Raw genomic sequence first — 13585 nt, 5'->3', positions numbered from 1 at the left:
GGAGCTTTTGTTGTCGCTGTTGCACCCCAAGTATACACACCTGTAGGGTATCCATACGCAATATGTATCTTTATTATAGCTTGTGCAAGTGTATATTCGTACTAAATTCAAGAGTTTCGTGCGGAAAAGGTCCTGAATTTGTTACAGTCCTCGACCCGGATCGAACAGGGACCGTTGTCACGTACAACCTGTGCGTGTCACAATTCTTACGAACATCGCGAATGGTCCTGGTTTATTTACCTCGTATTCTTCATGCACGCGCTCTTATATATGCATTACATACACGCGTAATCCTCCCGAACAGGCATCCATGCGCCGCTTTGTTCTTTGGGGGATTAGAATCCAGCGATTTTGGCTAGACAAGGGACGGACTGCATGAGGGAAAAATTGAGGCACGATAAATCTTCAAGCTCGCAAATCATACCAACGTCAAACTCAGTTTGAGCTGGGACCGGGTAGAGGAGGATAACCCGGAGCGGTGTTTGGCATATTGAAAATTTTATACGTCGGGCACGCGTTTCGATAAGGTGATCCTAACGGCGCAGATTCGCGATACGATGCAGAGCTAAGATATCCCGTCCTCAGCCACATTCGGCGAAACGCTGAAACATCCAATATCAATCCTGCCTATCCGTAGCGACATCCTGCGACTTCTCGTGAATATCGTATAATGTACCTCACCTCTTCTTCGCAGTTCCAAATCTGCTTCCGGCGGGAAAAATACACACTCAAAAGCTCGCTCAGCCCCGTGTGTATTCGCTGCAGCACGCCGTAGATTCTTCTGATCCGCTGCAAACGCAAATGTATACTCAAAAACTGGAATACCTTGTTCCGCGATAAATGCTCTTGCAAACTTTGCTAGCCCATCGATACCGGCACCGAAACACTAATTCCGGTCGTAAGCTTCCGACTCTCGGACAAACTTGACACGGATCTTTCTCCAATCCGGCTTCTGCTCGTCAACATCAACCAAAGACCACGTCAGATCTTTCCAATAAAGTTCGGCGCTTTGATCCGTCGAACCGCAGGCCGACAACACGCCGCGTGCTTCACCCTCCGTGCAGTTAAGTTATCTCAAAATTACGGCTTGTTCCACCAACCCAGGCACGAGGTAGAAAGCAGAGCCTGCAGGAGAGGGCCCCAGAATTTATGTAATCCATTCAACTTGCTCTTTGAGAAATACAATGCGGATTTCTAAAAAAAATTCCACCTACAAATGGAGGCCCACCGTTCTGTCACGATACAAAGGGTTGTGATGCGAAGGGGTGTGAAATCCCGCATTGACATTTTGCGGAATGCAGAGGGGATTAAGAAAACAAATAATTATGGTCTCGTTGGCAGTCTCCGCGTTATAATTGAAAACGATAATTTTTTGAATTTGGAAGATGTTCTATGTATTCTGTAAGGGCGGTGTATCTTTCGCAAATGACGTCGTCTATGCGCAACTGGATATTTTACGAATTCATATCGCTGGCTGCTCGCTCGTGGAGTAAACACAATTATTTGTTGCCAACTGTCGTTTCGGCAGTTTCGCCAATTTTTATCCGACAGACACTAAATCCGAAACTAAACCCCCGCTCCTTCGCGAACCCGTTTGTTTTCTCGTCGTTGGGTCCTCGCCAGGCTTTCCTCCTGCAGAACTATCCGACACGCTGTCTGACTCTCGGAGTTCGCATCCCTTCGTCCCCGTGGAGCCTAATACGGTGTATTTGCGCGATCGTCACCCTCGACATGTACACCCCGGTATTTGAGCCGAGGAGGATCCAGCGGCTGGAGGATGCGGGAAAAGCGGCAGCGGCGTCGAGTAGGGAAGAAGGTGGGCGGTGACCTAGAGTTTATGGTAATTAACCCCGAAGCGAAACACTTTAACCGCTCGAAGTCTGGGCGCGGAAAGCCTTCTTGAGATCTAAATTTATTAGCCCGGTAGATTCGTGGTGGCTTTGAATGTTGATTTCGCGGAGGATCCTCGCTTGCTCGACAGGAAATGAGATCGCTTCGGTGTCTAGAGTTTCCGGCGAATACGGATTGGTAGAGCTGTTCTTGACACTGACGGTTTTTCACCTTTGCGTTGGATCAGGTGTAGAGAACTCTTTGAACGGAATGACACGGTAAAAATGGGCAACGAAATCCGGCACGTGCAGCCTTAATCAAAGGCCTGACAACTTTTTTGTCTACCCGGAAACTCGGAAGCTGGTTGTTCGAATGATAAGGAAATTTAATCCTGAAATACAGAAAAAAATTTCGGCATTTCGTACCGTGTATAAACTCTGGCTGTAACTCGCGACCTGCTACAGCGCTCTGGTTGTATGAGTGTATGTATAATATCATGAAATACATGGGATTTCCATAGAGTATCACGCTCTCATGCATAATTCATGATATTCTACATTATCGACGTGTTCTGATTCCAAAGTCACTCTCTCCCTCTTTCTCTCTCTTTATCTCTCTCTCTCTCCCTCTCTCTTCTCTCCAATCAAAGTTACGTTCTTAGCTCTTCGTCGTTTTCCATCCATCTGCCTCCGCACTTCCATCTATTCCTACATCAATAGTCCACGCGCTCATTAGTTCCCCAGAGATGAATGAATGCGTCTCTTTGCTATCGGACTTGTACACGTAAATACGCCGGGAATGAAAATTTGAACGTACGAGGATAAAGGCTCGATCAGGATCGAACAGGGGGGCAACGTATATGCTTTGATCGACGCGACGTGCTGAAATCGAGAGGCGATGCACGCCACTGACACTTATTGGAAACAATGCGCGTTGTACCCGGCATAAATTAACGATCAAATATCGTCATAGTCTTCCCTCTCCGAATTCAACCAACGGTATAAGCGGTAGTAATTTACGGATCCAGTTATACTCGTCGTGATTTGGAGCACAATTCGGCCGCTGCGGTTATTCCACTCCGCGAGCTTGTCTAGTAATTTCAGTATTTTCATTCATTTTTTGTTTCACTCAAAAATACTCCGTTATTTCTGGAACCAAGCCAACTCTCGATTCAATTATTATTTCTGTTTCTCAGTAATCTCCGTGATCTCGTTTCCATACATTTTGGGATTTCAATGACATGACAAGGCAAATCTTCGAGCTTTAACGGCCCATGACTGATTTTGTAAGGCTCCTTGACCTCGGTTCAAAGGCTGCAGGATCTATCACGACCCGGTAATTCTGTTTGTCGGTGGTGCGGGAGCAAGAAATAGGACGAAACATCTTCCCGAGTGACATTGATTCAGCTAAGGCTCTCCGTCTTTGTCTGTTACGTGCCTAGGTCTGGATTCTAGATTTCAGAAGCACTAAATCAGATCTAAGATCGAGGCGCGCTCTGGTTTTTAGCGGTGACGTCTGGAAAGCCTTTTACGTTGTTCCGCCTCGCACCGAACCGAACGAACGAAGCTCTGAGGCGCGGCAACTCTGTTTTATAAACGAGAGTCACGATTGGATCTTTCCGAGTGGGATAAACATAATCCTGATATTCAAACCTCTGGCGTATTTCAGAACCCATTTTGCATGTTAGCCGTCTTTTTCTTTGGCACATTCGGGCGGATTGGGTAGCATTTTTTGCGATAAAGTTTTTGCTTTCAGATACCAAATATCCAAAAGAATTTTTTTCAATTTTTTTTTTTTTTGTCTGTCTCTCCTTTTTCCGTACTTTACTTTTTCTACTTCAACGCCGAATAATTTACCGCTGCGAGGGCAACAAGCGCGAATTTAGTAAGGTGTTGCTGCTTCGCCATGAAACTCATAAATCACCCCGCGTTAACGTATAGTTAACATATAAATATATCCACTCCGCACAACGTATCCGGTGGCCAAACGCATTTGTCTTATTCTGTCCAATAAATGTCCGCGCCGACGTCGAGTCCTTTTGACGAGCCGGAAGAGCCGAAAAATCGTTGATAAGACGTAGGAGGCTGAGAAACTCACGGGCAATCTTCACTTCCTGCCTGAGCGAGGGCGAATTCTCGTGTGAATGTCTACGAGTCATATTTCACAGCAAGGGATATTCCTCTTGTTCGCATTTAAAATACTGCACTTTGCTACCGATGTAAGGCGTCAACATTTTCATTCGGGTTCCGTCGTCATTACGAGGAATTTCAATGCACAATAAGTTTTACGCTGACGTGCAAATAAGTTTCGTAACGACGTATTTTAACGAACTCCAGACGTGAAAAATTCTGAGGGTTGTAAATGGTGGCGATTTATTTTTTTCAACGGTGATATAACGACGTGTTATTATATGGACCGTCCACGAGTAATAACCAGAAGTTCTCTGCTTTCATCGCATGACAATATAATTCAGAGAATATCTTGGGTTTATTATGTCGTTTATTTTATTCCACGTTTCACACACACACATGTATATACTGTTTTATATTTCTGTTTTGTTTACTTCCTCAAGCTCATTTTTTACTTCACCTTTAACATTGTCTTTTGTTCGTATACGTTTTAAACCAGAGCAGAATGTTATATGCATATTAAGTGCTTCGATACAAGCTGGCGCTGTAAGGTGGGAGAGCTGCATGTTTATCGTGCTCGTTTGAAACTTTGCCGTTTTAACTTTTCCAAAGTACTCAACATGCCATGAATCTTCAGCGAAGTTGGCATTTCACTCGAGAGTACCTTGCACCGCGTACCGCAGCTTGCGGACACAAAAAATCGCCTACCTGCTCTGCTTATGCAGTTCGTCGGAAGAAGGCTTGAATTGATGCAAGCTCACGAATATTCGTATAGTATACTCGCATCTTGTTCTCCTTGAATCGTGAAATGTCAAGGAAAGGTTAGAAAGTATAGGCTTCTACCGAGCACGAGAGACCTTTAAGGCAGGTAGCTACTGGCACGGAAAATAGGAAGTGCGTCATTGTGAATACAAAAAAAAGCTCATTTTGATATGGTAATACATTATCCGTGAAATACCGGTTCATTCAAATCGCTTTACCGCTCTGGAAATTGATTAGATATCCAACTAAGCCGATCTCTCGAAGATGCACAACCTCCTCTTGAAGAGGCGAAACTTTTTCCGTCGTGTAAAACTCTCGACCGTGGATCGGAGCTTGCGGCTTGCGTGTTACAACGAATTTGCCCTTTTGAAGCGGCAAGACTGAAATACCATGCAAGGAAACCGACCGTGACTGCTGCAATTATACGCAGAATTTGTAAACTCGGGGCGATGAATCTCTCGAGTGGATTTTGTTGTTGCGCGGAAAGGTTAACGATTAAAAACTTTTTCGATTCAATATTCAAGACTCGAAGAAAGTTGCGTGATTTGTTCGTTTCTTTCACCCAATATTGCGCCGCTGGGGGTTATTCAAGAAAGTGAAAATTTCCGTAACTTCGTATATAATAAGTAGGTACCGTATATACATTTACACAATTGGTGCCGATTGAAAGATTGCGCGGGGAAAAACTTCTGCCAAGGCGTGTTATTGTCGGGTTAAATATGGGCGTAGCGTTGACTGATTTTGGCAGATATCCAAAGTTCACAGATTTTCGTAACGATACTTTGGCTCGGCAACTTCATCGGTAAATCCTCATAATTGTTACTTCACCGAAGGTTTCGCAATACGAAACCTCCGATTGCCCTCCTACGACGCCCGTTCCTCGATTTATTAAGCATCGATTGAGATTTCTTTTTCACTTTGTTACAGACTCCAACGGAGGCGGCAGGGGCGGCGTTCGCGGCGGGGGCGGCGGGGGCGGTGAAGGGGGCGAGAGAAGGATGGTGGACATCACAAGGGACAAGCCAATTAAAGTTTCAGTCAGAGTTCAAGTCCCCGTCAGGGATCATCCAAAGGTGAGTTTCGTTCCTCGTCCCAATTCTCATCTTACGGCGGTTCCGCGCCTGGCTGTTTCATTTGCTTCATTTGATCTGTAAATATTTATTACACGAGAATTCGTCGAACCAAAATCACTCCGAATCGCTGCCGCTGTCGTTAACTATGTAATTTGCTTCGAATACTCTCCCGGCGTACTTGAGGAAGGGAAAATCGGTCCCTCGCAACGTCGAAGAGCGGTGTAGGAATGGCGCACGTGTTAAACGAACCAAACTACGCTCCCCGAAAGCAATCTTCTAATGAAATGGATCTCATGAATTCTACTCCGGGTTATTTCTCGAAACATATGCGGATCCTACACCACGCGGTCGGGCAAACCACTCTCTACGATCAATCAATTCCAACGCGGAGAGCAGAGATACGGTATAAACTGGCGTCAACGGCTCGGTATTTCGATGCCGGCTCTTTCGCTTCGGCAGACATAAGCGTTCACGTGCTTATAAGCATGTAGGCCATTTGTATACAACGTGATGAGCAGAGCTAAGGCTACTTATTATCCGGCTCGACTAACCACAAACGCAGCTGTACACCTATTATATTGCTTGGAGACTACTGATCGATTTTTAAGACATTTCATCGATTCGTTAAGTACGCCGTACTCACGAGTTGAATTATTAAGACGGTTCATTGGAGTCTTGGTACGTTTGCGATCCCCTTGAATTCTTTTTCGAATTGTTTGGTTAATCTTTTTCTCTTTCAATGAAGTACCTTTGAACCTTTCGAATTTTCTTTCAAATCGTTTTTTGCTGAGTTCAAATCTTCGTAAGTTTTATACTCGTTAATGGAATTAGCGTTCGTTATCTTTTTGCTATTTTTGAGAACCACGAACTTTCGTCTTACGATTAAAAGTAATTTCTGGAGACCCTTTTCCGATAATTGTAAACTCAGGAACTTCATAAACGGGGCCAAGTTATGGAAGTATCGATGTCTGAAAGAAGTCGAGTAACATAGTTTCCAATAAGTGGTGCACCCCTTTAGCTCTTGAATAATACGTCGGTAGGTTAAAGATCATGCTTGGTTTTTCGACATGGTTCTGCTAATATTATTTGCATACTAAACGGTATCGCCGGAAGCCAGCTGAACTAAAGACAGAGGATAACTAGGTTGTGACCACTTTTGGATAAGGCAACCCGTTACTCCGGACCTTTTACCAAACGCGCCAACTTTCAACCTGGTAAATGGTTAGGTACAAGGTTACGAGTTTGGAATATCTTTTCTCACGTCGAAGAACAAGTATGCGCTACAAGAACGCGAATGGATGAGAAGTGAAGTTCGGTTGAACTTAATTTCGTATTATAATTTTGTATTATCTTTGTTTCTTGTCATTGGAAAGTAAATTCTAAGTAAATGATAAGCCCCACATTTGCCGATGGTCAAAGTTTCACTCTTGAAACGCGTGACTCTGAAAGAATAGAAAAGACGCAGGTCGTTGAAAAAGTTGAAAAAGTGAAGTTCTTGAATAATTTGAAAGTTTCGTAATGCAGTTGTCGCAATAAAATGGCTCGAGCGATGTTCCACGGTTTCCCTTTGAGTTATTCTGAATTCAATTATCTCTGTTAGTTTGTTTGTTAACGCAGTCATAACGGGAGCGTAGTTGATTAAGGTCGTGGAGTGAAGCAAAAGAAGAGAAAAAAAAGGAAACCAGTTGGATAGGACGCGGAGTCAGGCTTTGAGATGAAACCAGCTCATGGCAGGAGGTAAAGAGCCGGAGTGGGTAGCTTCCCGCACTGTGCAACAAATAAGAATGAGTTAATTAAGATGCGAGTTGCCGGGTCAGCCCCTTGGCGTCGAGCAACTTGGTCTGGGAGGCATTCCCGAAGTAGACTGAGAGGAATGAGCGCAACTACCGGTACGGAAGGGTAGAGAGTGCGGATAGTCGGAACGGGAGTGCGATAGAGAGAGAGACAGAGAGAGAACCAGACACCGAGGGGATGGATCAATCCGTCTTCTCCAACCTCGCGGGCATCATGGTCAGACCTTCGGTGGTAATAGCTTCGCCTGGTCTCGGGAAAACACTACGGCGAGGAAAATTGGGCGAATAGTAATGCCCACTGTCGGATGGATGGTGTAGAGGAGGAACGAGCTGAGCTAGAAACCGGCGTGATGCTCAGCCCACGTCTTTATGGTCGTTGAAAGTTGATTCACCTCTGTGTAATCGGCAAGAAAACACATCGCCGACTTAGTTCCAGTCGCACGATTTTCAACTCCACGACAACCAGACCATCTCCCTGTCTCTGCATTTCAGTACCTGCGATTTTCTCCAAGCAGCGATGAGGCGGCAATTTACCGAAGGCAAAGAGTGCCGGCGGCTCTCACCGGAAGCGTGTAAGGTACCGAGACAGATTGGTCCGTTTATACGGTCTCTCCCTAACCGAATATCACTTAGATTTCCCAGAGAATTTGCGGGGTCGTTTGACGCCTCCGTTAAACAGGGCGACGCATTATCCGGCTCGTTAAGTGGCGATAGACCCGCGGTTCCTTAGCGCGACACTCAGACTCCGCGCCGAGTCTAACGGGGGTCGAAGGCTGCTGGTCTCAAGGGAGGAGGGCCATGGTTCCGTCAAGATTAAGAGAGCTCGAATCATCCTTGTTTCCGGATACGACAGGACGAGGAGCGTCACTTTGGCGACGAAATTTTGAACGGTTAAATTGAATTTCGAGAGATTGAAGAACACATAAATCCAATCGCCTAACTTCCCACTGTCGATAAATCAAATTTTCTCAAAATGCTCAATTTAGTTACGGCACAACAATATCAGAGGGTCATGGAACTTCTGGTAAACTTGGCACGAGTTGTTTGCTGATTCGAATCTTTCTCCCTCCCTCCCTCCCTCCCTCTCTCTCTCTCTCTCTTTCTCTCTCTATTTATTTTATTTTTATTTTATGCATAAGACAATTTCTTTGTTACTACTTAAATTGTACTTGTTTTCTCTATCATCATTTCTTTTTTCCTCTGCGTATTTTACTCTTCGTTCTACGTGTATCTGCTCCACCTGCTGTCCAACCTACCTGGACATTATTATATCTATATATATATGTGTATTCTATTCCATTCTCTCGCGCTCTCTCGATACACTTATACATATATAATATACAGTTAATCTCACCCGTGTCCAGTGAAAACTTTTTACGTTATTCAGGAACAGTTTAATGCTCGAATGCAGCTTGTTCAAATCTCCGGGTGTTCAAACAGTTCTATCACTATCCTTAATAGGTATCCCCATTGTCGGGCTCTGAGGGATTCAGGTTGTCCGTTAGTTCCCCTTTCAGAAATAAAACGCGACAACTTGAAGAAATTCCTCTGATTTCAAAGAGTTGGTGTCTAAGACGTCTCGGAGCCGATAGTAACGAGATATTTAGCTGAACTCAACTTGATGCATTCCGATTCACGTTTTCACTTTCGCATGGCAAACGTGCCGTGGCAAATAAAACTTTTTGAATCACTCCGTAATCGACTCGCACCACGGCGAGTCTTTGTTCATACCACATTCCGGGAGTGCCGAAGATCAGAGGCCACTCGCCTTCGTTCTCTTTGATCAGGCTCGAGCCGTAGAAAACTCAGCATTCCTATCGGTACTGAGAGTCGAGAGTTGGAAGCAATTCCATTAGAGTCTCATTCTTCAGCCTCATTCCGACTTGCCGCATAAATTATCTCATTTCGGGATCGTCAGATCCCAATGTAAGGTTAGCGACGGCTTCCACGAGGCTTGTGATTGGGCAACAACCCTCTTCGTCGTGCGATACTTATGCATTTCGAGAGTGAAAATTTACCCGAGTCTCCGGGGGACTACAACTGAGGCAATAGAAGCAAAAGGATGTATGCTTGAGGGGGAGGAAGGGGTGGCACCGCGGTGTTGCTCCGCGAATATATCGACCCTTTGAGGAAGCAACTGATATGGGTTTGACGGGGATGGATCGCTTGCATTCAAAATTTAGATACACCAACCCATTCCGTTTGCTTCTGGCGGCACAAGTCCTGGGGGATCCGTTCGCCGTGCGACTCCCCCACCCTCGTAACCACGGTAAAGGGAGAAATCATTTGCTTCCACGGATCTCGCGGGATATATTATCGCCAAAAGTGTGCCACTCGGTCACGATGCACCCGCGATAACTGGACCTGGCTGCACACGAGGTCATTTTCGAAGCGAATTCCGAGTCGACCGTACTTTCGTAGAGATATTGCATTGTTTGCGCGAAAGCAAAATACATGGGTGCCATTTATTCTTCGTTTGTTTTCGCGATTCCATTCCTAAAGGGTGGGAGAGCGAGAGGGAGGCTTGACAAAGTGCAGCGTAGCCATTTTGATTTCCTTCTTGTCGTGTTTGGGAACGGTAAATATGAGTGAACCCCGTTTTCATACATCACAATTCAAAGTGTACAAAGACGAGAATTTGTGGGTTTAGAAACCGTACCATCGTCGAATTATCAAATCTATGACTATAGCGTTGTCTATCAGTTACGGTTCTCGAAGTTGGTTGTTACAGATTAACGGTCGAGAAGGCAAAGTGAATTGGAACGTCATGTAGTACGTCTCGTCAGTTGAAACAAGAAGCAACGAGGGCTGTAACAATTTGTTGAAGGCGCGCCTGCTGCTTACCCAATTTGCGGTGGTTTGAATTTAAATTTCCTGAGTAACCGTCTGTCAGCACTTTGTTATCACTTTTCTCGCTCCAAGAAGCAGACCGCAAATTCTATTCTTCGAAGCAGCAGAGATCCTTTCCGCATCAGAATGTTTCCAAATACGCCAAAGACGAATGTACAGCACAGCCATGCCACCGTATGCCAGGTATCTTCTAGATGTGCCCGTGCACCATGGAATTGTGAAAGTTGTATTTGACGATTCGACGAATGAAAACTTGAACTCACGGCCAACCAAGATACGCGGATTATCCTTGGAGTTCCTGGCGTTGTTCAATATCGTGGGTTTTACAAGAAAATTGACATTCGGAAACCCAGAGGAATAATTCAGTGGGTTCGAGTGCCAGGCTTTTATGGCGATCTCAAGAAAAGGTGCTTATCGAAGCATGGCATTCCCTATCCTCGCCGTTTGCAGCGGTGCGGTATCACCCTGACGAAAGAATGTGCAGGGTGTGATGGAAGGTGGATCTAAACCCCATAAACCAGCGCTGGAGGGTTGAAGGAAATGCACTTCCGAACTGACTATACACTGGCACGCGAGAATAAGAACAAGAATCGCTATGCAGCAACGCGTTTACCTCGAAACTACCGAGTGCCAACAGCGAGTCTTCTTGCACTTCTGAGCCGTTAATCATGCATGGAGAGGGGTTGAAGCTGCTTAGTTATGGTCCTACACTCTAACTACGCTGCCTGAAGTTAAAGTAATTAAAAGTCTCCCGGAAACACTGCACATTTCTGCATCTCAAACTGTTACGTGTACTGTACACTTCAAGCAATTTCAATGTAGTACTTACGGAAAAAATACTCGTGTATGTCGTAACTCAACTTCCTACACTCGCCATTATTCGCACCAGTCATTCCATGCACGTACGTTCCTTTTCTCATTTATTCGGTTTTGATTTTATTGAATACTAGCAGAGAACGTGATTACTTTCTTGTTATTTTAAACAAAACTCGTAAAAGCGACTTCAAGGTCTGTGCGCTTGTGATTCAAGGCCGGACAAACGACTGTAAGAACCTTGCAAAAACCAAAACTCTAAATATATTTCGAGTATCCTGTAGTGGACTGGTCTTGCCACCGCTTTAGAAAGGCTAAATGTCAAATGTGCTGTTACTACCGCTGACGCTGTGAATTATTGCTAGTATTACAGTCGCTCTGAAGGTGCTGTTGGGAAGATCCCTTTACGAGGCCATGATGTTGGTTCATGGACAGTGTCAGGCTTCCTGGATTATCTCCGTTTGAATGTCCAACACGAAATATACAACAACGATTCAAGCAGACCTCGATGAGTATCCACCAGTAAAAATCGTCGGCTAATTGTTGCGGAAGGATACGGAGAGGTGATTAACGAGCTTGAATGTATCAGCGAGTAGACGGTACTGCGGAGAAAATAATTTGCAGTGTAACGGCCTACACCATGTAGTATAAACAGCACGTGAGCTATGCTCCAGTTCAGCGAAGTGAGCACCTGGTTTTCATTAACGACCCTCGGCCAAGTACCCGCAGAAGATTTGAAGTTTGTGCATATGCAGCCTGTCAAAATTGAGAACCACCTTCAAACTTCACCTTGTTGTGTGTTTGGAAAACAAAATTTGATGTAACGAAGGGTGAGCTTAGTGGAAGGCTCGTACAATTTGAGATGTGAAAGACGTTTGCAAAAAACTTGGACTCCGTGACCGTTACAGGCGAATAGTAATTTAGCAGAGCTTAACGAGGGTTCTTTAACGGGTTCGTTTTGTTCACAGGCATTACACTTTATCGAATGTGTGCCATAAGCCCTGACTGCAGCCCGTGTCCATCGTTATTTCCAGACAAAGTACATACATGCAGCGTAAAGTTTTACGGTAAAGAGACCTATCGGCACGCTTCTGCGACACTGAGAATTCCTGGAAAGCCCAGCGTTATAGGTACCAACTACCATACACCTTCCGCCCATTAACGCCTTCCTCCAGGAACTGCCTTCTCACACCCTGCATGTTTTACTTAGTTGCCTATGGAACCTCGCCCAGCCGGGCGACTCTCTGCCTCCGATTTACCGTGAAGGTAAAATATCCTGATCGAGTCACGTCCGGAGACACGTTTAGCTACTTCTGGTGTCGCGCAGTCATGGTCGACCTACAGATAGGTGCTAAAATCTAGAAGTTGGTGCGGCCTTTGGGGCGAGCAGAACTCACAGAGATGATTTCATGCGGGTCGATGGTTGAAAAAGGACCGAGCTGCAGAGAGGAAACAAATTCCGTTATCAGTCTCGGAGGGAGATATATACTCTTCGGAATTCAACCTACCGCGTATCTGTTTTACCCTCTTTGAAAGAGGAACGAAAGGTTGTTTAGTTTGTTACATCGTGTAGCGGACGGATCCGATAGCTCAGCTCTTTTCACCCGTTCGTACGCGCGAATAATAAATTGTAGTAGATGTAGTGAAACAGTTATACCAGATGTTGTACGGACCATGACTTATTACCGAATATCCCCCAGACGACAAACAGCTGCATCCCTCAATAATCAACGTTTGTATCTCGCATCATTCCGCGGTTATCGTGCGAACCGAATCGGTTCCCTTTAAATTATAACGTACCTGCCATTCTAACTAACTGATTAATATTCAAACGATCGTTCGAGTCCCGAATAACGGATTACGTCAAAGGTATTTATCTAGTCGTATTTATAACAACGTACATTAATAGTTGGCGTAATTTGCATTGAGTAGCGTAATCGATACGGTTTATTCAACCGGGAGGAAATTCATGTTCATCCAAATAAATACATGCTCAAATATATATTATATTGTATAATAAACGAACAAATGGTCGTGTATTCTGGCCTAGTTACCTACTCGACGTTTATTTGACGCAAACGTTATCTGATATCCACAACTGTTGATACGGTCGAAACATTCCAGTTCGTCCAACCAAAATCGAACACTGCGTGTTATGTTAAATTCAATGGCATATCAAACTGATTTGGGAGTTTCAGTCGCATAAATCGTGCGCTGAGGGATTCTTCAAGGTGTCAATCACCGAATAAAACAATGTGCGATGTCTGATACACATCTCTGGCTAATTTATACTCGTGTTTTTTAATTTTATTATTTTGCAGGGTAATTTGGTTGA

The 13585-nt window shown here is 44.8% G+C and overlaps 1 protein-coding gene across 6 annotated transcripts in view; it reads left to right on the top strand.

Annotated features, from left to right (window-relative positions):
* The window catches only part of LOC124300416 (KH domain-containing, RNA-binding, signal transduction-associated protein 2-like), a 125602-nt gene that overhangs the window by 48397 nt on the left and 63620 nt on the right, over positions 1-13585 (top strand). For all 6 annotated transcript variants that reach the window (XM_046754508.1, XM_046754505.1, XM_046754504.1 and 3 more), the window contains exon 2: positions 5649-5794. In XM_046754508.1, coding sequence (XP_046610464.1) covers positions 5649-5794 — 146 coding nt within the window. The remainder of the gene's footprint in view (positions 1-5648; positions 5795-13585) is intronic.

Source organism: Neodiprion virginianus, chromosome 3 (assembly GCF_021901495.1).
Source record: "Neodiprion virginianus isolate iyNeoVirg1 chromosome 3, iyNeoVirg1.1, whole genome shotgun sequence".
NCBI lineage: Eukaryota > Metazoa > Arthropoda > Insecta > Hymenoptera > Diprionidae > Neodiprion > Neodiprion virginianus.
The sequence above is the reverse complement of the archived record's forward strand: the minus strand, read 5'-3'. Positions and strand labels throughout refer to the sequence as shown.